This window comes from Protopterus annectens, chromosome 8.part0, assembly GCF_019279795.1.
Source record: "Protopterus annectens isolate FY-2018-M chromosome 8.part0, PAN1.0, whole genome shotgun sequence".
Lineage (NCBI taxonomy): Eukaryota > Metazoa > Chordata > Ceratodontiformes > Protopteridae > Protopterus > Protopterus annectens.
Genome location: NC_056741.1, coordinates 1,707,989,250 through 1,708,006,771, shown reverse-complemented (window position 1 = coordinate 1,708,006,771; position 17,522 = coordinate 1,707,989,250). Strand labels below are relative to the sequence as shown.

Sequence of the window (17,522 nt, the reverse complement as noted above, 5' to 3'; positions counted from 1 at the left end):
TTTTTTATTCATAGTCGAAGTTTTGTAACTTCAAACGGAATGGTTCGTACATTTTATGTTCGAAGTTATAAAACTTCGACAATGTGATATAGACACGATATATTTATATATAAGTATTAAGTATCCTTAACAAAACCATTAGGTGTCATTGACTAACATCTCCATTTTTTTGCTCGCATAAATTATGTTGTTGCCAAGACAAATAAAATGTACTTGGGCTATACAGAGCAAAGAGATCATTTTTTAGATTTAAAACTGCCTGCACATTTCTTTTGCCAAGTTTTTATATGCTTCTTCCATCCTCTGTGACTGAATCTACAATATGGTATAGCACACTACTTGACATTTCTTCACAACAAAACCATAAAATATTTTTTTTCAGTCTGTAAGCGGATAGCTAACACAGAAATGGAAATGCCTTTGTCAACATGACTTAACTCAAAATGTGTAAAGCCAGTATAAATGACATACCAAATTTTTGTTTGTTTTACAGCAGTCGTCAGTATGTCAACAAATGAAAACCATTCTCAACAGTACTACCTTACCCCACTTTGAACCTTGAATCTTTTCTGTTTTTGTCTTCCATTATCTGAATTGTTTAACCCCATATGTATTGCTATTGTACTTCTCATCTGTATATACTATGTCTATATTTTATTTTCCAGATTTATTTGCATTCCCACTTCACTGTACTTGTTTGTACTAACCCAACCCTGTGCATTACCTTGTGAAAAATGCATTCTCCTTCCTTAACAGCATCACTAATCAGCAGACTTATTCACATACTCAAACATTGCATTCATGCATAATGGGAAAATATCCTTTCCCTTTCCTTAACAGCATTACTGATCAGCACACTCATTCCCATACTCAAACATTACATACTTGCACAATGAGACACTCCCTTCCCCTTCCTTAACAGCATCACTCATTCACATACTCAAACATTACATACATGTGCAACACTAAAACTGTCCCCTTAAAAAGCTTTTATCTAACCTGCATACTCTCACTTACACACTGTTTCTCCTAATGATGATATATCAAAATATATCCATAAGTTACGCATGCACACATACTCAATTAAACCCAAAGCACGCCCCTCTGACATTAATGAATTGGTCTCGACAAAATGAAAGTTTGATATAAGCACACATCTGTGTGTGTGTGTGTGTGTGTGTGTGTGTGTGTGTGTGTGTGTGTGTGTGTGTCACATAATTGATTGTATGATTAGTTCACTGAACAAACTAAATGCAGGTGTGAGTGACTGAATAGTGATACGATTGCAAAATACTGGTACTACTATCTGGAAGATCATGCCATAGTAGGTTGATGAAATTTTACCCTTTCTTCACTGTTGTACAGTTTCATAGTCTGCATATGTAAGAAACGGGGGGTGTGGGAATGCAGGGGTGTTCGGTGGAGGTCTTGCTGCCCTGCAAAAACACTTGCTGATAGCTTTTTCATGGGTATCATTGAACCTGGCCAAAACTGGCTTTAGGTGCTAATCTCTCTCAGTACTTACAGACACAGCTAGTTTAGGTTGCTTTACCTTATTGTCTCTCTGCCTGTCTGTATGTCGTTCTGTCTCTCATATACAAACATATGTACTGGGATGAAGGATCAGATTTGTAATTATATAATTTGTGTTGTACGTGCAAGAGTTTGGCCACGTGTCAGATATAAACATCATTTCCACACTGCTTATAGCATAAAATACAGAAGATCTCTGGACCCCATATACGCCACTTATCCTGTGTTATTTTTGTACTGTTTGCTGATACATTTTCAACATGAACATTGCAGAACGACATACATACCTTGCAGTTTTCTTTATTTTTAATTTTCAAAACCTGCTATATATTACTAGATAAAGCTGGCAGGTCTTTTGAGGGCTGATTTAGTGAAACCACAAAACTCAAATGTAATGCATAAAAATATACAATATAAGAGTTGTCATTGTTTTTTCATTAGAGTTTATGTAATGTGCAAGCAGGTAGCACTTGTAATGAATATTTCATCATACAGGCTATAAACAATGCTAAGTTTCCTAAGCCAAATCAGCTGGTCCTCCTCTTGTGAGTAGTGCTTAATATGTTTAAAGGAGTGTTGCTAATCACCCATTTAATGTAACTGTTGTTTATCAAGTTTACCCACTTTTTGCTAGAGATGTTGCTAGTATATTCTATTAGTGGGGCTTCAGTAGTTGTTTAATCCTTTAATCTTAGGTATGTGCTTGCAAACACCTTTGTGCTTCAGACAGGCAGTATTTTACTGGTGAATAACAATGTAAAATGAAACATAAACCATAACAGGAACAATGGTAAACTTACTTCTGCCCTTTTCTTAGACCTATCAAAAGCCTTTGATATGGTTAGCCATGACAAACTCATCTGCCACCTCAAAAACCTAGGATTAGACAACCAATCAGTCTCCTGGTTCTACAACTATCTTAAGGACAGGCAACAAGCAGTACAGTGGAACAATAACTTGTCTCCACTTTTACCAGTCACTCTTGGGGTACCCCAGGGATCCCTTGCTATTCTCAATTTTCATAAACAATCTCTACTCAGCGGCAAATAGCACTAGCCTTATCCAATACACAGATGATTCCACTATAATATGCAGTGCCTCTACCCTGCAAGAACTACACAATAAAACCCAGGATAACTTCCACTCAGTTGAAAACTGGCTTACTGACAGTGGCCTCATTCTTAACCCCAAAAAGACCAAGATCCTGCTATTTCACCACTCACAAAATACCACCCTTACCGACACTTTCTTTATTCACTCTAAAAATGGTACACTTATCACACCCGAATCTCACACAAAGCTACTAGTTAAAAATTGATATCCACATTAATCTAGCTATTAAAAATACTCACAGAAAGCTAGGCAGTCTCTACAAACACAAGTCCTACTTGACCCATACTGCTAGGACCACAATTGCTTGCACTCACTTGCTCTCAACATTACTTTATGCATCCCCAATCCTAACAAATCTATCCAAAACAGAAACCAGCAAACTGGCAACCTGCTATAATCAAATAGCCAAATTTGCTAATAACTCATCTTTTAGAACCCATCACTGTCATAACCTAAAACAATTGGACTGGCTTGAACTGCCATATTTATTAATCTACAATCAACTTATCACTACTTATAAGCTCCTCTCCCACCCAAATAAAACACCAGCTTTAAGCAACCTAATTCAGCAGTATTCCTGTCCTAGACTACTCCGCTCCACAGATAAATTACTATTAACAGTTACTAGATCACATAACCATGCCGGTGACTCCCTCTACTCTTCTTACATATCCAAAATTTGGAACTCCCTGCCTCCTTCCATTACCCTGGAATCTTCTCTATCCAAATTTAAGAAATCTATCAAAAGCCATCTCAGCAACAAATGGTTATGTCCCTGCTCCACACCTGACTAACTACAGTCCTGCTCCACTCCTGCTATTACTCTTACCGCAAACACACAGTCTCCTGATATGACTCTTTAGTCTTATCAATACCATATTCAGATGCATGATGTGACTCTAGATAGGATATTTAATATACTTTATTGTTAGTACATGTATTGGGCGGCCACAGTGGTGCAGTGGTTAGCATTGCCACCTCACAGCAAGAGGTTCTCTGGTTCGATTCTCAGCTGGGGTGCCTTCTGTGCGGAGTCTGCATGTTCTCCATGTGGTCACGTGGGTTTCCTCCAGGTGCTCCGGTTTCCTCCAACATCCCAAAAACATGCAGTAAGTGGATTGGACACTCTAAATTGGCCCTAGGTGTGAGTGTGTGCATGTGTGTGCCTTCTGTGGAAGGTTGGGCACCGGGCTGGCAACTCGACATTGTAAAACTCCACTGCCAATCATGAGCAGACAGATGATCTGCTGTGGTGACCCCTAACCGGGAAAAGCCGAAAGAAGATTGTTAGTACATGTATTGATCATTATATATGTCTTTGTAAGAAATGAATAATGTGTGCTCATCTATATTGTCTGGTTGAATATACTAGAAACATAAAATATATTGTCTGTATGTCTTGCATATGTGTTTCTTTAGAGCTTTTCTCCCCGGGCCTCCAGTGTATTAAACGTATGTTCAAAAACACAAAAACTGCTTAGCAGCTGTGATAGCCAAGAATGTGCTGGAACATAGTTGATTTTTAATGCCCATAATGCAACTTCACTTAATAAAACTTGATGCATGTTGGCATGCCAGATATCAGTATTTGTTGCGCCTAAATTTTTTTCCTTTTCTATGTTACACTTAAATAACTGACCATTTCTGTGACCATCTGTTTGAACTGTGGAATAGCTGTGAATTAGCAGGCAAGGTACATTACATGTTTGATTCATATGGTATACCCAAAGGAACTGGTGCATGTTACCTGATTTTTTCTGCAATTAATTTTCTTCTTTGGTACTATTTCTGTCTCCTTGGAACTGTAGTAGGGTTGGAAGCTTTTCTCCCCAGACCTACCTATGCTCAATTGTAATGTATTTTAATGTATTGTTAACATGTATTGTATTATGTTTCCTTATATGAGACTATTTTATCTCCTTTAACTGTATTAATGTTTGGAGCTTTTCTCCCCGGGCCTCCACTGAAAATGGACCTGGGTCCAGTCAGACTTTTCCGGTAAACAAATGTAAAATAAAATAAAATAAAATAAAATAAAAATAAAAAATCTTCACAGTAAAGTCATGTGACTGCAATGTGTTTGGTATCATCTGACACTAATACCTCATTTTTTGTTGCTGAGTGTTAGTTAACTCTCTCAGCACATTAAAATCTTAAATGTTCATTCATCTCGTATTACCCCTGGAACAGTAGGGAGGAATTTTCTAGATGAGTTAGGACCTTTCTGTTTGGTTATGAACTCTGCATCTCTTTGCGTCTGTATTTAATGCTTCCTGGAGGTATACTATGATTTTTTGTGCTCATCTTCTCTTGTAGCTCTTAGAGCTTTATTTAGTTTTGTGACTTTCTGTTTTCTGCATTGTAACGTTGTCACTTTTCCAAGACAATATTATCATTCATATTCCCAGAATGCACTGCTTTTCTTCTAATGTCCATTGATAACAGTTTGTCAATACCACAATCACACTTCCAATTGCATTAAGGTAGTAACAAGCACATAGTCACATAAGTGTCCTTCCGTGAACATAGTTTTGATTTTTGGAATTATTTCTTTAGCCAGTACTAACAGGGTATTTTTGCTATGTTTTGCAGTGTGAAGATGGTCATCCTATGGACAGCAGGGGACATCTTTAAGACTGGATATTTCATTATCAATGAGACGCCAGTGCAGTTTTGGCTTTGTGGTTCATTGCAGATCTTTATCGATGTGGCAATTCTGCTTCAGGTCCTCCTCTATAGACAGAGGGTACATTCTAAATATGGTTGAAGTAGCTGAATGAAAAAGTGGACAATCAGAATGAATTCTGTAAATGCACCTTGCTGGTCTGTGTTGTTACAGTGGGTGCATGTTGAATATATGGACCCTATTTGCATGACTCTAGTATAGTCACCTCAGATATGTGAAAAGCCTGTAACGTGACTGTGTAACAAACTGAATCTAAAGAACAAATTTAAAGCAGATCTAAAAAAAGATTAAAGAACTGTAACTAAAGAATGACAAAGAAGTGTAGAAAAATACTGCTAGGATAGTACAATAACAACACAATACTTTATTTACTGCAACACAGTAAGCACTGCAAGATAGCCTTCTCATACAAAAGAAATCTAAATAAACAATAATCAAGTATGTACCAGTTTTGTATTCACAGAAACAATTGTTACACATAGTCAATCTCTAGTATTAAAAAATGTGAGCAAAGTTACACTTTATATATTACTACATTATGAAAGACTTCAGAGTCCAATTCACAAAGAAGATATAATTTACTGTAATATTGAGGATACTTCACAATATTGCTTATGCCATTCAATATTTATAGAAGTTTGAACAGTTCACCTATGCATTGCCATGTTTTACTTTAGAAAGTCATGGACTTAATTATATAAAGAACATATATGACGTAAAGACTTCTAAATGTACCTTTAAGATGTTTATTTAAGGTCTTTTTTTTTCTTTTTTACAGAGGAATAAAATTCCATGAAATCCATTTTATGAAGCTGTAATATTCCCCACAACCTGGACAGCAAGATATAATAACATTGAAATTGTTCTGTCCTACAGATAAAGGATACACTTCTTATTTGTTGCAAAATCAAGTGTTCCACTTATCTCTGAGGCACTGTCACTTTATCATTATGTTCATAATCTGTTTTGAGGGTTGTAGAGGGGCATAGACCCCTGAATTACATGGATACAGGAGACTTCTTTAGAGATACCTAGTTTAAGTATATATTACATTAGTGTATTGTATCCCATTTTATAATGGCATCTGTGCTCTATAAAGTTATAACACTCACAGTTATGAAACTGACCCAAAACACATTAAAATATTCAAGGAATTGATGTTCAGAACTGACCTTTTTGCACTTTTCTTAGCATTAGGGAGTCTGATAAACAACATGAATCTATTGAAACATTCTCGTGAAAGCCTTGAATGTGAGATTTATTTAAACATTACAATATCCTGCAGTTTCAGATAAAAGTAAAGCTATCAAAACTTAAATATAGTCACTAACATAGCTGGTCCTAGGAGAAAGTAAGTTAAAAGAGATGTATTCTTATGGTATTCATTTATGTTTTCTTGTATGGTTATTGTCAAGAAAATGTCACTGAATTTTAATGATTGTCCATATATAATTATTTTATGGGAGTTAATTTATAGAAAGATAATTTATTTAAATGTCTTGTTAGTTCTTATTTGGGCAAAGCAATATTTCACATTCAGGGAAAGCAGAAAAAATAAATGTATATATTTCACAAATTTTGACAGCTGTTATACTAACGAAGTGCATTGTATCAGGGTTAAATCATGACTTACAATATGATGTACAAATATGATGTTATGTTCTTCAACAAGCAATAAACATAATGCATTGCTGCCTCCTGAAAGTCCTGTCTGTACCATACTGGAACCAGTTTTACTTTTTTAATATTTTCTTTATAAAAGAATAAACAGCTACTTTTTGAATTTTAGTCTGATCCTGTATGTGTTTATCATTGTATTTGTCATAGCATGCTATTTTTAGTATGGTTATAAATCATTGCTAAGGCTTTCAGCTGTTCAACAAAATCTCCCTAGGCATTATAAATAAACCAGCCTCTCGCAGAATAAAAAGAGTCAAATCCAACCATCCCCCATGGCTATTCTTAGCAACTATCTGACTCATGAAACAAAGCGACAGACATGGAAGGTGTAGGTGTAGGCAAAAATGAAACAGCTCCTACTTTATTAGCATATAGACAACAAAGAAACCTAACCAAACATCTTATCACAAAAGATAAGAAAATCACATTAATAATCCCAAACTGTTCTGGGCCTCCATCAATAAACTGTTAAATCAAGGAATAGATACACAGCCAATACCAAACATTCAGAAGCAAAATGATACCATAACCAACAAATTCAATACCCACTTTATACAGACTCTACAGTCATTAACCAACCAGGTGACTGATAGCTATTGAGGTCCTTACCAAATTAAATATATATCCGTTATCATTTGTCTCTCTGGCCAGTTCCCACAGTTACCATCAAAAGCTACCTCAAAAAAATTAAAGCCAACCATAACTGCTTCTGAGAAACTTTTTTGTGAATACTCTGGCAGCTGAAACTATTGCAGTTTCAATTCTGATAAATCAATCCATATCCAGAAATAAAGTCCCCTCACTATGGAAAAATCATTCATTATTCTACTGGACAAGGGTGGAATCAGAGCTTTCAAACTGTAGGCCACTTGCCATTGTATGCCCCTATCAAAAATATTAGAAAAATATATTCATATGCAGCGCATCAACTATCCAATAGAAAACAAGTTTCTGCCTTCATCCAACACATCTTCTCTCCTCATTGTAGCACAACTATTGCTGTGCTAAATGTCGTTAATACTGTCAACACCTACAGAAATTGTGGAAGCTTAGTCTCCTCCGTCTTCCTTGACTTATTGAAAGCTTTTGAACTGTCTCCTTCCACAAACTCTTAACTAAATTCTCATTCTTAGGGCTCACCAACTCTCTCCTGTAATGGCTCCATAGCTCAAACAGAGCACAGCCAGTGAAATGAAAAAGTAAATTCTCCATTTCATCCATGAAAGTATTGGTGTCCCACAAGGATCTATACCAGATGACAAACTTTCCATCATATTCTTCATGATTTCTACACTGCTACAAAAATGCTACATTAGCTCAATATGCTGATGATTCAAGCCTAATCTCTTTCTAAACTCTAAGATCTTAGGCAACAATCCTTATCAAACATGGATAAATAATTTCACAACTACTTCAAAACCATAAAAAGGCTAAATTACTGCTTTACACCTCTTAGCACATGTCTGCCAAAACCACTCTATTCTGTATCATCTCTGCCAGCAGTACCATGAATGAAAACGTAACCCACTCAAAATGACTGCTTGCCATCATAGGTGACCAGTTAAAATGTATTATGTGTGGTTAAAAAAGTTATTAAAAACTAGCTATATTATACTCAATAAAATCCTACCTCTGTGACATAGTCAGAAGATGTATAGCTGTATACGTTTTAGTGCCATCTCTCCTGTATGCTAGCCAAATCTTCAGGTCTCAAAGTTGAGCAAGGTTATAATGAAGCAGCCAAATTTGCAGTAAACTTTAATAGAACATACCACTGCCTTGTTCTCAGAGAAATAAACTGGTTATAACTACCACATCACCTAGCTCTTTCTCAGTTAACTACAATATACAGACTTCTCTATAAGCCAGAGAATTGCCCACCTATGAAGAACTTAATACAGCACTACTCCCCTAATAGAATTTTACATTGTAGTGAAAAATCACTAATTGCTATAACCAAGTCATCGAATACTGCAGATGACTCTCTACATTTAAATACCTTAGCTACACTATGGAGCCACATTCCATTAGCACTGAAATACAGTCAGAATGCAATCTTATTTTAAAGCACAACTAATGCTTTACCTATCAAATCAATAGATCTGCTCATGGACATCTCCTGGATAAATGTTACTGCTATATTCTGCTTGTCATATCATCAAATAATTTTGCTTCATTCAAAATACTATACCCCACAACCAGTTTTCACCAATGCCTGAATAGGTTTACTAGCATCCCCCATCTATAATACATTATTTTGGGATACAGCTCCTCCTACCTCTATACTTCTAATATAAACATTATGTTAGCCATCTTTGATTCTCTGAACCTGTTTTACACCCCCACCTTTTAACTACAATATTAATATTTCTGTCCAACCTAGTTCCTGAATTCACCTCTGTTTCTTTGAATTTCTAAGCACTAATCACATGAACTGTTATCTATCTGACAAACACACATTCACACCTTCAAATGCTTAGTGTTCAACATCTACTAATGCACAAGAATTTTTATACTGTAATAGTTGTATCTACTTGATTCGGAATGTAATTTAATCAGCAAATGTATGTGTGATTGGTAATATATCATATTAAATGTCAGTTCATGTATATTATTGAATGTCTGTTTAAAAATGTTTATAGCATGCTGGTACTTTTCTCCCTACCAGTCCTTAGCTGAAAAGGGTTTTCTGACTAAGCCCAGTACGACAAACCCGGTGAACAAAAAAAAAAAAAAAGAAAAGAAAATGTTTCAACTTTTACTTTTGTATTCAGTTCTGTCAGACTGTATTCACAAGTCTGAGTAAGTCATTTCATTAAACAAGGCTATTAAGACAGCCATGAAAAGGGGCTTTTGTGTCTAGATGACTTATCTTGTAAGCACATGTTGTTAGTCCACCACTGTACCACCCTCACTATCTGCATGATACTTTGCTCTAAATTTCAGCCATGTGCCGACAGGCGGAGTGTTCTGGTGAAAGTCAGGAACACTGAATTGCAGAACCTATTCATAAAATGGAAAGTGAAGGTACTGTGTTGTAAGACATGATTATCCTTCATCCCTGACAGATGCCATAAAATCAACCACACAACATCATCAACCCTAAAACAATGTCATTGTTGACTCAGAAACAGATCTTTATATTTCATTTGACACGGTCTTGTCAGATCATTTTTTTTATCCTCCCCACCGACCCATCTGGGAAATACAAGAACTCCAATGAGCCATTCTTTCCCCATCGCCCTCAGTCATTACCACTGATTGAGGGTACAGGAGTTATACAGTGGTGGATTGCTACTCTAGGTGGTTTAGTTTTCCAAGTTCTCTTGTGCATCTCACCAAACAATTCAAACTACAGTGTGGAGTGATCGCAGTGTAGGTGAGTTACTATAATTGTATGTATTTCCACAGATAGTCCTAACCCTGCATATGTCTGACACTTCGGTAACACTCTCAGTTTCTCACTTTTGTATAAATATTGCTGCAAGAAAAAGAAAGTAATTACAGCAGACCTAGCCGTACTCCGGCAACGCTGCCAACGAAACAAGGAAAGAATGCAAAAATCTCCCAGATCTTGGTGACCACGTATTCCCAAATCTTCAGAGAGGATACGTTGTTCTGAATTTATAGGTAAGTACAACTGCTGCTTACAACATATAAAGGTAGATGTAGTCAAAGAAATAAAGTGATCCATGGAGAAAACCAGCAAGCAGAATTTTTAGCAAAAACATCTTTGGCTGAAAGAAAGAAAAAAAAATGCTTGCAAGAAGATGAACTGGTTGAGTCTTGGTGTGGCTCCTGAAGACGGAAACCAAAGAAACAATATATTCATTGTGGACCCACACAGAGAAGATGGTACTGATTAGACAGAGAAATTTACTGTGCAATTTCTGATGTCACTGGCTTTGCTAAAAATGCAACATATGAAACAGAATGAAAACACAAGGCAGTTATTGCTCATCCAGCTACTAATTAATTCATCCATTCAGCTAGCCAATCACCCATTCATTCATTTTATGTTCACCGTTTATCCATTTCAGGATTGTACAGAGTTGGGATGAAGCTTATCTCTGCAAAAAACAGGAGCGGTTCAGGAGTATCTCAGACCAGTTCATCATGTCTGATACATGCAAACACATGCTTGTGTACATGTGCACTGTCACACCTCCTGACACTCAAGAAGACTAATTTAGTAGTTGCAGTGCCCCTACCAATATGCCCCTGAAATGTGGTAAGAAACCAAACCCCAGCACAAGCCACATAAACATGTGAAGACTATACCTGCTCTACACAGAAGGCACACAGATAAGAAATGAACTGGAGAAGCAGGGACTATGACATTGTAATGACAAGTATTCCACAACTAGACAGCCCTTACTTAACATGATACTTTGTGCTAAATTATGCCCTCATGCTGACAGGAAGCATATCATGGGAAAGTCAGGAACACTGAACTGCAGAACCAGTTCAGAAAATGGGAATTGAATGCACTGTTTGTAGGACATGACTTTGCTGCTTCTGTGATGCATGGCATAAGGACAGTGTTCATCACTACCTTGTACTGCAATTACAGTATTTTACATGCTGTCTTTAGCAGTTTAATTAATGAGATAAGCTGTATCATGTAGTAGGCATCATTTGTCAGAAGATGCATACTAAACCCTGTCAAGTCAAAATGCTGATTTGTTTTCTTTTTTTTTTAATCAAATGGAAACCAAAAGTGAGGACTTCTTAAAAGTTGTAGCAATTAACAGGTAAAACAGTTTCTCAAATAAATGATAGTTGTAGCTCTTAAATGAATAAATTTGAGTGTTGTCAGACACACAAGTCATTTGTGAAGTTTTCATACCTAAATTTCTGGACTTTGTATTTCCCATTGTCTGTTACAGGCATTTAGTGCTGTGACTATATAATGTCATCTCAATAACACAATGTCACAATATGGACTAGCTTTTAAGATATTGTCTCTTATGGATATGAATGCTAATAAGTGAGCTACACTGATACCCCATTTATGGTTTGTAAAATAAGTGGGTGTTCACTGGGAATAACTGTGTGATTAACATGAACTGCAGTGTAAACCAATTTAAATAATGAGTATTTTTGTTTTAAAGATCCTAAATGACCAGTTTTTTTACTGTCTTCGGTAACACTGTGAGTGTATTCTCTACAAAATAACAGTTTGTTTTTCAGAATGTATTTACAATTAGATGTAATGGTATTGTCTTCTCTATTCTTTTTTGTTTTCTTTTCTTTTCTTTTCTTTTTATTTAATTATTTGTCATTTTTAACATAGATGGTCCATAGATCCTTTTCAGCCATGAGGCATTCCCATAAGCTAATCATGCAGAATGCTTTTGAGAAGAAACAGAAGTATTCAGAGAAAATTCATGAACATGTATAGAGAACATGCAGTGTTCACACAGACAATGACCAGAAGGTAGGAGTGACCCCCCCCGCACACACACACACACACACACACACACACACACACACACACACACACACACACACACACACACACACACAAGCTGGACTCCTGAAGCTGTGAGGCAGGGATCTTATTAATGAGCCACCATGCTGTATGGGGACCAATGAGGTGAAGATGGGCTGAAGATTTCAAAGCACAAACTCAGAATGCCTTTTTTGCTGTTTTTTGGGAACCGTGTATGGGGGAGAGGGATATCATTAGTTATGTTGATGGAGGAGGAAAGAGGTATCAGTGTCTTTTTTATTTAATGACAAATCAAACATGGCTTTTGACATATTAATTTTGGAAGCAAAGTGAATATGAAACTGAAAGAGTCATATATAGATTCATAGGTTCATAGGTTATTACTAGACAATGCACATTTCACTATGTGTTTCCCTAACTATAAGCATACCTCTCAGTCTCTCTGCATCTTAAAAATCATATCAAAGTGTGAAAAGAGGAGCAGTTTCTTACTTTTCAAAACAGAAAGTCTTCAAATATTAGGCCTTTTTATAGTTAGTAAAGGGGAATATTTATATTGGCTTAGTTTTGTTATTTAGTGTAGTATGTACTCCTAGAAATCGGTGCACTGCAAGCCTGAATAGTAAGTCACATACATTCCTGCTTGCAAGGCTCCTCTTATCACCCTCCTACATAGTTTATAATAAATGACTGTCTTTTCTCTCTATAAAACTACACATATGCCTAAACAATCTACTCTTTCTTTCATCACAATGTCTGTAATTTTTTTTCTTACTTCTGGGTAATTACAGCTGGTGAGAGCCAGTCCATTCACCCTTGCTTATGCTCAGGTACACTCCGCTCCCTACCATACCCCAGAGTCTCAACCTCCCTGTACTACACTTATACTCCAAAACTCCAGTAACCGTACTATTCTGCTACACACCACACCCTTTCCTGTCTCTACATCAATGCCTATGCTCACTCTCTCTCTATCTCTCCTTTTACATTTACACACTCACTTAACCAATCATGTCACACACCTACCCCCTCCTTCCTACATTCATTCCACTGCCACCCCTCTCCCCACTCACAATTCTTGTATAGACAATTCCATATATTCTCTTCCTTCCTACACATTCTCAAACACATTTTCTACTCTTTCCCTGAAATCCTTACTCTCTCTCTCCTCTCTTACCCCCGTAAATCTATTTTCTTACGTAAAAACCTACTAGTACTGTAAAAGCCCCCTTATCCCTTACCTCCAACTCCGTGCTTCCCCTTTTTTCCCTTAGCCACTCCCTCCTCTACTATATACTCTGTAGCCTCTAATAAAGCTATACACCCTTCATCCTTGCCACCTTTCTTACATGCCCCAAAACAATACTCTTTATATTTCTTTTTCATAAATCTCTCACAACATGTTTTATACCCTAATAATACTCCTACCCTACTCCTTTTCTTGGCTTACCTAACTTCCCTTCATTCCTGTTTTCTAAATGCATTGACTTGCTATCACACTACCAATGCATACAACCTGCCAACGAGCCATAGTCCTCCTCCCTTCTCTGACAATACTTTTGCAAACGTACTGCTCTTTTCCTCAGTACTTCCATCCATGTTTTAATACAGTCTGTTCCTTCATAAACAAACTAACCTACATATTAATAAAATCAAAGTAAAATGGCTCACCCCCACAACTGCACTCCACTTCACTTATAACTAAGTGTAAACATGCACCTCAACCCAGAACCCCCCTCAATTTTCAAGTCATACGGCAGTCCCCCTCATCCTCAGGAGCCGTGGTAGACTCTCTGTGTGATCTTCTATTTATATTCACTGCCAGAAAACAAACTACTGTATACAGACAACAATGCACAAAACAAGTACACCATCTATCCCACTTAAATGCAGACATGTTTGTCTCTAACTTAAAGCAAGTAAATTGGAATAACTTCAAGCATCAACCCCTAGATGATGCTATAATGGAGTTCAATAACAACTCTGTAAATATTTAAAAAAAGTATTCCCCTCTAAGAAATAAATGAGTTTAAACCAACCCTGCCCCTTGATTATCCAAACGTACCAAACTTAAAATGAAGCAGAGAGACAAAGCCTGGAAAACCTAACTCATAAACAGAACCAAAAATAACTATCAGACCTACAGACAGTATAGAAACCATGCCAAATATTGTAAAAGAGCAGATTAATTTGGTCCCCTGTGTATCTGATACTAAACCCAGGACACTCTATAAAGCCTATTCCAACTATGAATAATGCAAATGACCTAAATAACATCCTCAGTCTAACACTTATTTCATAAACTCAGTCTCCTCCTTACTCAACATCTTAACCTCTCCTACTCCATTCACACAAATTCAGTCTGTCAGCCTTCTTCACACTTACTTCTTCCAACTTATTCCTACTGCAACCGTTAAGATACTTCTACTAAAATTAAAACCTGCCTCCCTAGCAACAGACAATATACCTTCCATGTATCTTAGCCAAACATAGCAACAGCCCTCCTGATGTTCATTATAATAAACTTCTTGATCAAAAAATCCTAAATCCCCTCACTGTGGAAAAAATACTACATTGCACTTTGCCACAAATGAAAGAGATCTGCAGGCATTAGCAGCTGTAGACTGATATCCATGTTGCCCCTACTTAGAGAAATGCATTCAGTTTCATATTAGCCGTATTATAGAATTATCTCTATTATCTTCTTCTCATCATAGATTCCCTCCTCACAACAGCATCATCACCACTCTCCCCAACATCATCAGTAGTATTAATGTAAGTAGAAGTCAAAGCAACCTTGTAGCAACCCTTTTCCTTGGGGTCTACTTCAAAACATCGAAAGCCCACAACATCTATGGCTCAGTTATTGAGATGAAGTTATCGAAGCTTCACTTCAGCAAATGACTGGACCGTTGAATCAGTTCCCAGGGTAAGTAGCCACCAATACCACAACTAACGAAAATGAAACCGTACCATCACCAACCGACCCAGATGGGGGACTATACACCTACACCCTCATAACTAAATACACCAACTCCGAGATTTCAATACAGTTGGTAAAAGGGCTACATTGACCTTTTTGGCAAACAGGTTACTTACCATGGGAGTGGCTTCACCGATCCAGTCATTCACTGAAGTGAGGTTTTGATGCTTTTGTCTCAACAGTTTGGTCTTCGATATTATAGGCTTTCGATGTTTTCAGGTAGACCTCTTCCTTGATCTGTCAAGGCCTTTGACATGGTCTTCTGTCCCATCCTGCTACAAAAGCCTACTCAACTAGGACTCAACAGCTATTTTTCCTCTAAATCTCAAACTGTTAAGTGACAGAACAACCTCTTAGGATCATAGGATCATAGGAAGTTACTAGGCCATCGACCCAGAGATCATTTCAAGCCTAGCCATTTCATCCCAATGTAATACCATAGGTACTCTAGTTAATACCCAGGACTGTATTTAGTAATTATTGCCCATGTCCAGGATGATTGTGGGCACTATCCCTGCTAAGAATTTACTGTGCCCCATCCACTCGTCCAGGGTTCTTTTGAACAGTGTCATAGAGGTGCACTTCTTCACATGAATTGGCAGCCTATTCCGAAGATGCAGCAGTCCCTGGGAGACAAATCTGCCCCGCCAGCATGTCCTATTCAAGTTGCAGGCCATATTTAGGTGCCTGGAATGGGTAGCTCTAGTCCTGTTTGATTTATAGATGTGCAGCTGATTCATTAGACTTGGGTCAGAAATTGATCAGTAAGCCAGGCACAAGTCTTCCCTATGAAGTCTATATTATACAGAGTATAGTGACAGGGACTTTAGTCGGTCTGTGTAAGACATGTGCTGGAGTTCCTTGATCTTCTTTGTTAGAAATCTCTGAGGTCTCTCCAATTGCTATTGTTGCTTTGTACAGAACTTGTCAGAAGGGGTGTTATACTAAATTATGGGCCTGATTAGTGATGGGCATAGAGGGGTTAAAACCTTGTTTGTTCTAGAGGCGATGCCTTTGCTAATCAGGTGTGCTATGTAGAAGGCCTTCCTTACTACAGTAGACACATGGTGGTCAAAGTTAAGGTCGCAATCTACTTGTGATCCCAGATCCCTTACCACTTCATTGGTAGATAGGGGATTGTTGTTAATTTGATAGTGTGTAGGGACATTTTTTTATAAAAGGGAATGATGATGCATTTCTTTGCATTCCATTTGAAACCGTGATTAAGACACTAGTCATTAGTCTGTGTAAGACATTCCTGAAGTATACTGACATCTTCTGTGCATTCGATAATTGCACCTGGTTTGCAGTCGTCTGCAAACTTGGGCAGCCACAGCCCCTTAGTTTTGGCCTGAGCTTCTGAGAAGTATATACTAAACAGTAGAGGGCCCAGCACTGACCATTGTGATACCCTGCTGGTGACAAGTCTGATTTTTGATGTGGAGTCACCCACTTTGATAGTGTGTGTCTGGTTTGTGAGCCAGTTGGCAACCCATCTTACAACAAAGAGGTTTACATTCAGTTTCTAATTTATCGGTAATGCCTGAGTGTGGGATTGTGTCGAAGGCCTTTGCCGAATTGGATCAGATTCAGGGTTAAGGGTTAGCTATGTCTTTATTTATGAGGTCCACAATGGTATGTTCCATGGCCTTACAGATGAGGCTGGTCAGACGTATGCATCTATAATTCCCCAAGTCTGTTGTTAAGCCACCTTTGTGGAGCTGGATAACTGTTGCTGTTCTCCATTCCACAGGAACAAAGCCTGTGGATAGGTTATGAATGAATAGGGACTTAATGGTGATGCTAGTTCATGTTTTAGTTTGTTTAGAAGACAGCCTGGGATGCTGTCTGGGTACCATAGAGGCTGTGTTTTTTGCCTTAGACAAGGGTTTAATGACCTACTCTTTGGATATGTAGGATGGAGGGGGGAGTTGAGGGCAAGGTTTATGATAAGTTTAGAAGATAACTGAGGCGTGAAATTTTTGCCAAATCTGTCCACTAGCAGGTTTTCTATCCCTGTAGGATCTGTGTGTGTGATACCATTAGTCACTAGTTTGGCATATGCTGGGGTC

At 37.5% G+C, this 17,522-nt stretch overlaps 1 protein-coding gene across 3 annotated transcripts in view; it reads left to right on the top strand.

Moving 5' to 3' along the window:
* LOC122809611 (solute carrier family 66 member 2-like) overlaps nucleotides 1–6,539 on the top strand; it is a 1,674,862-nt gene extending 1,668,323 nt beyond the window's left edge. The window contains exons 5-6 of one of the 3 annotated variants that reach the window (XM_044081238.1): nucleotides 5,239–5,392; nucleotides 6,111–6,539. In XM_044081238.1, coding sequence (XP_043937173.1) covers nucleotides 5,239–5,392; nucleotides 6,111–6,128 — 172 coding nt within the window. In that variant the 3' untranslated portion in view covers nucleotides 6,129–6,539. Of the gene's footprint in view, nucleotides 1–5,238 lie in introns of all 3 variants that reach the window. The other 2 variants (XM_044081237.1, XM_044081240.1) reach the window with 2 other exon arrangements.
* The last annotated feature ends 10,983 nt before the right edge of the window (nucleotides 6,540–17,522 follow it).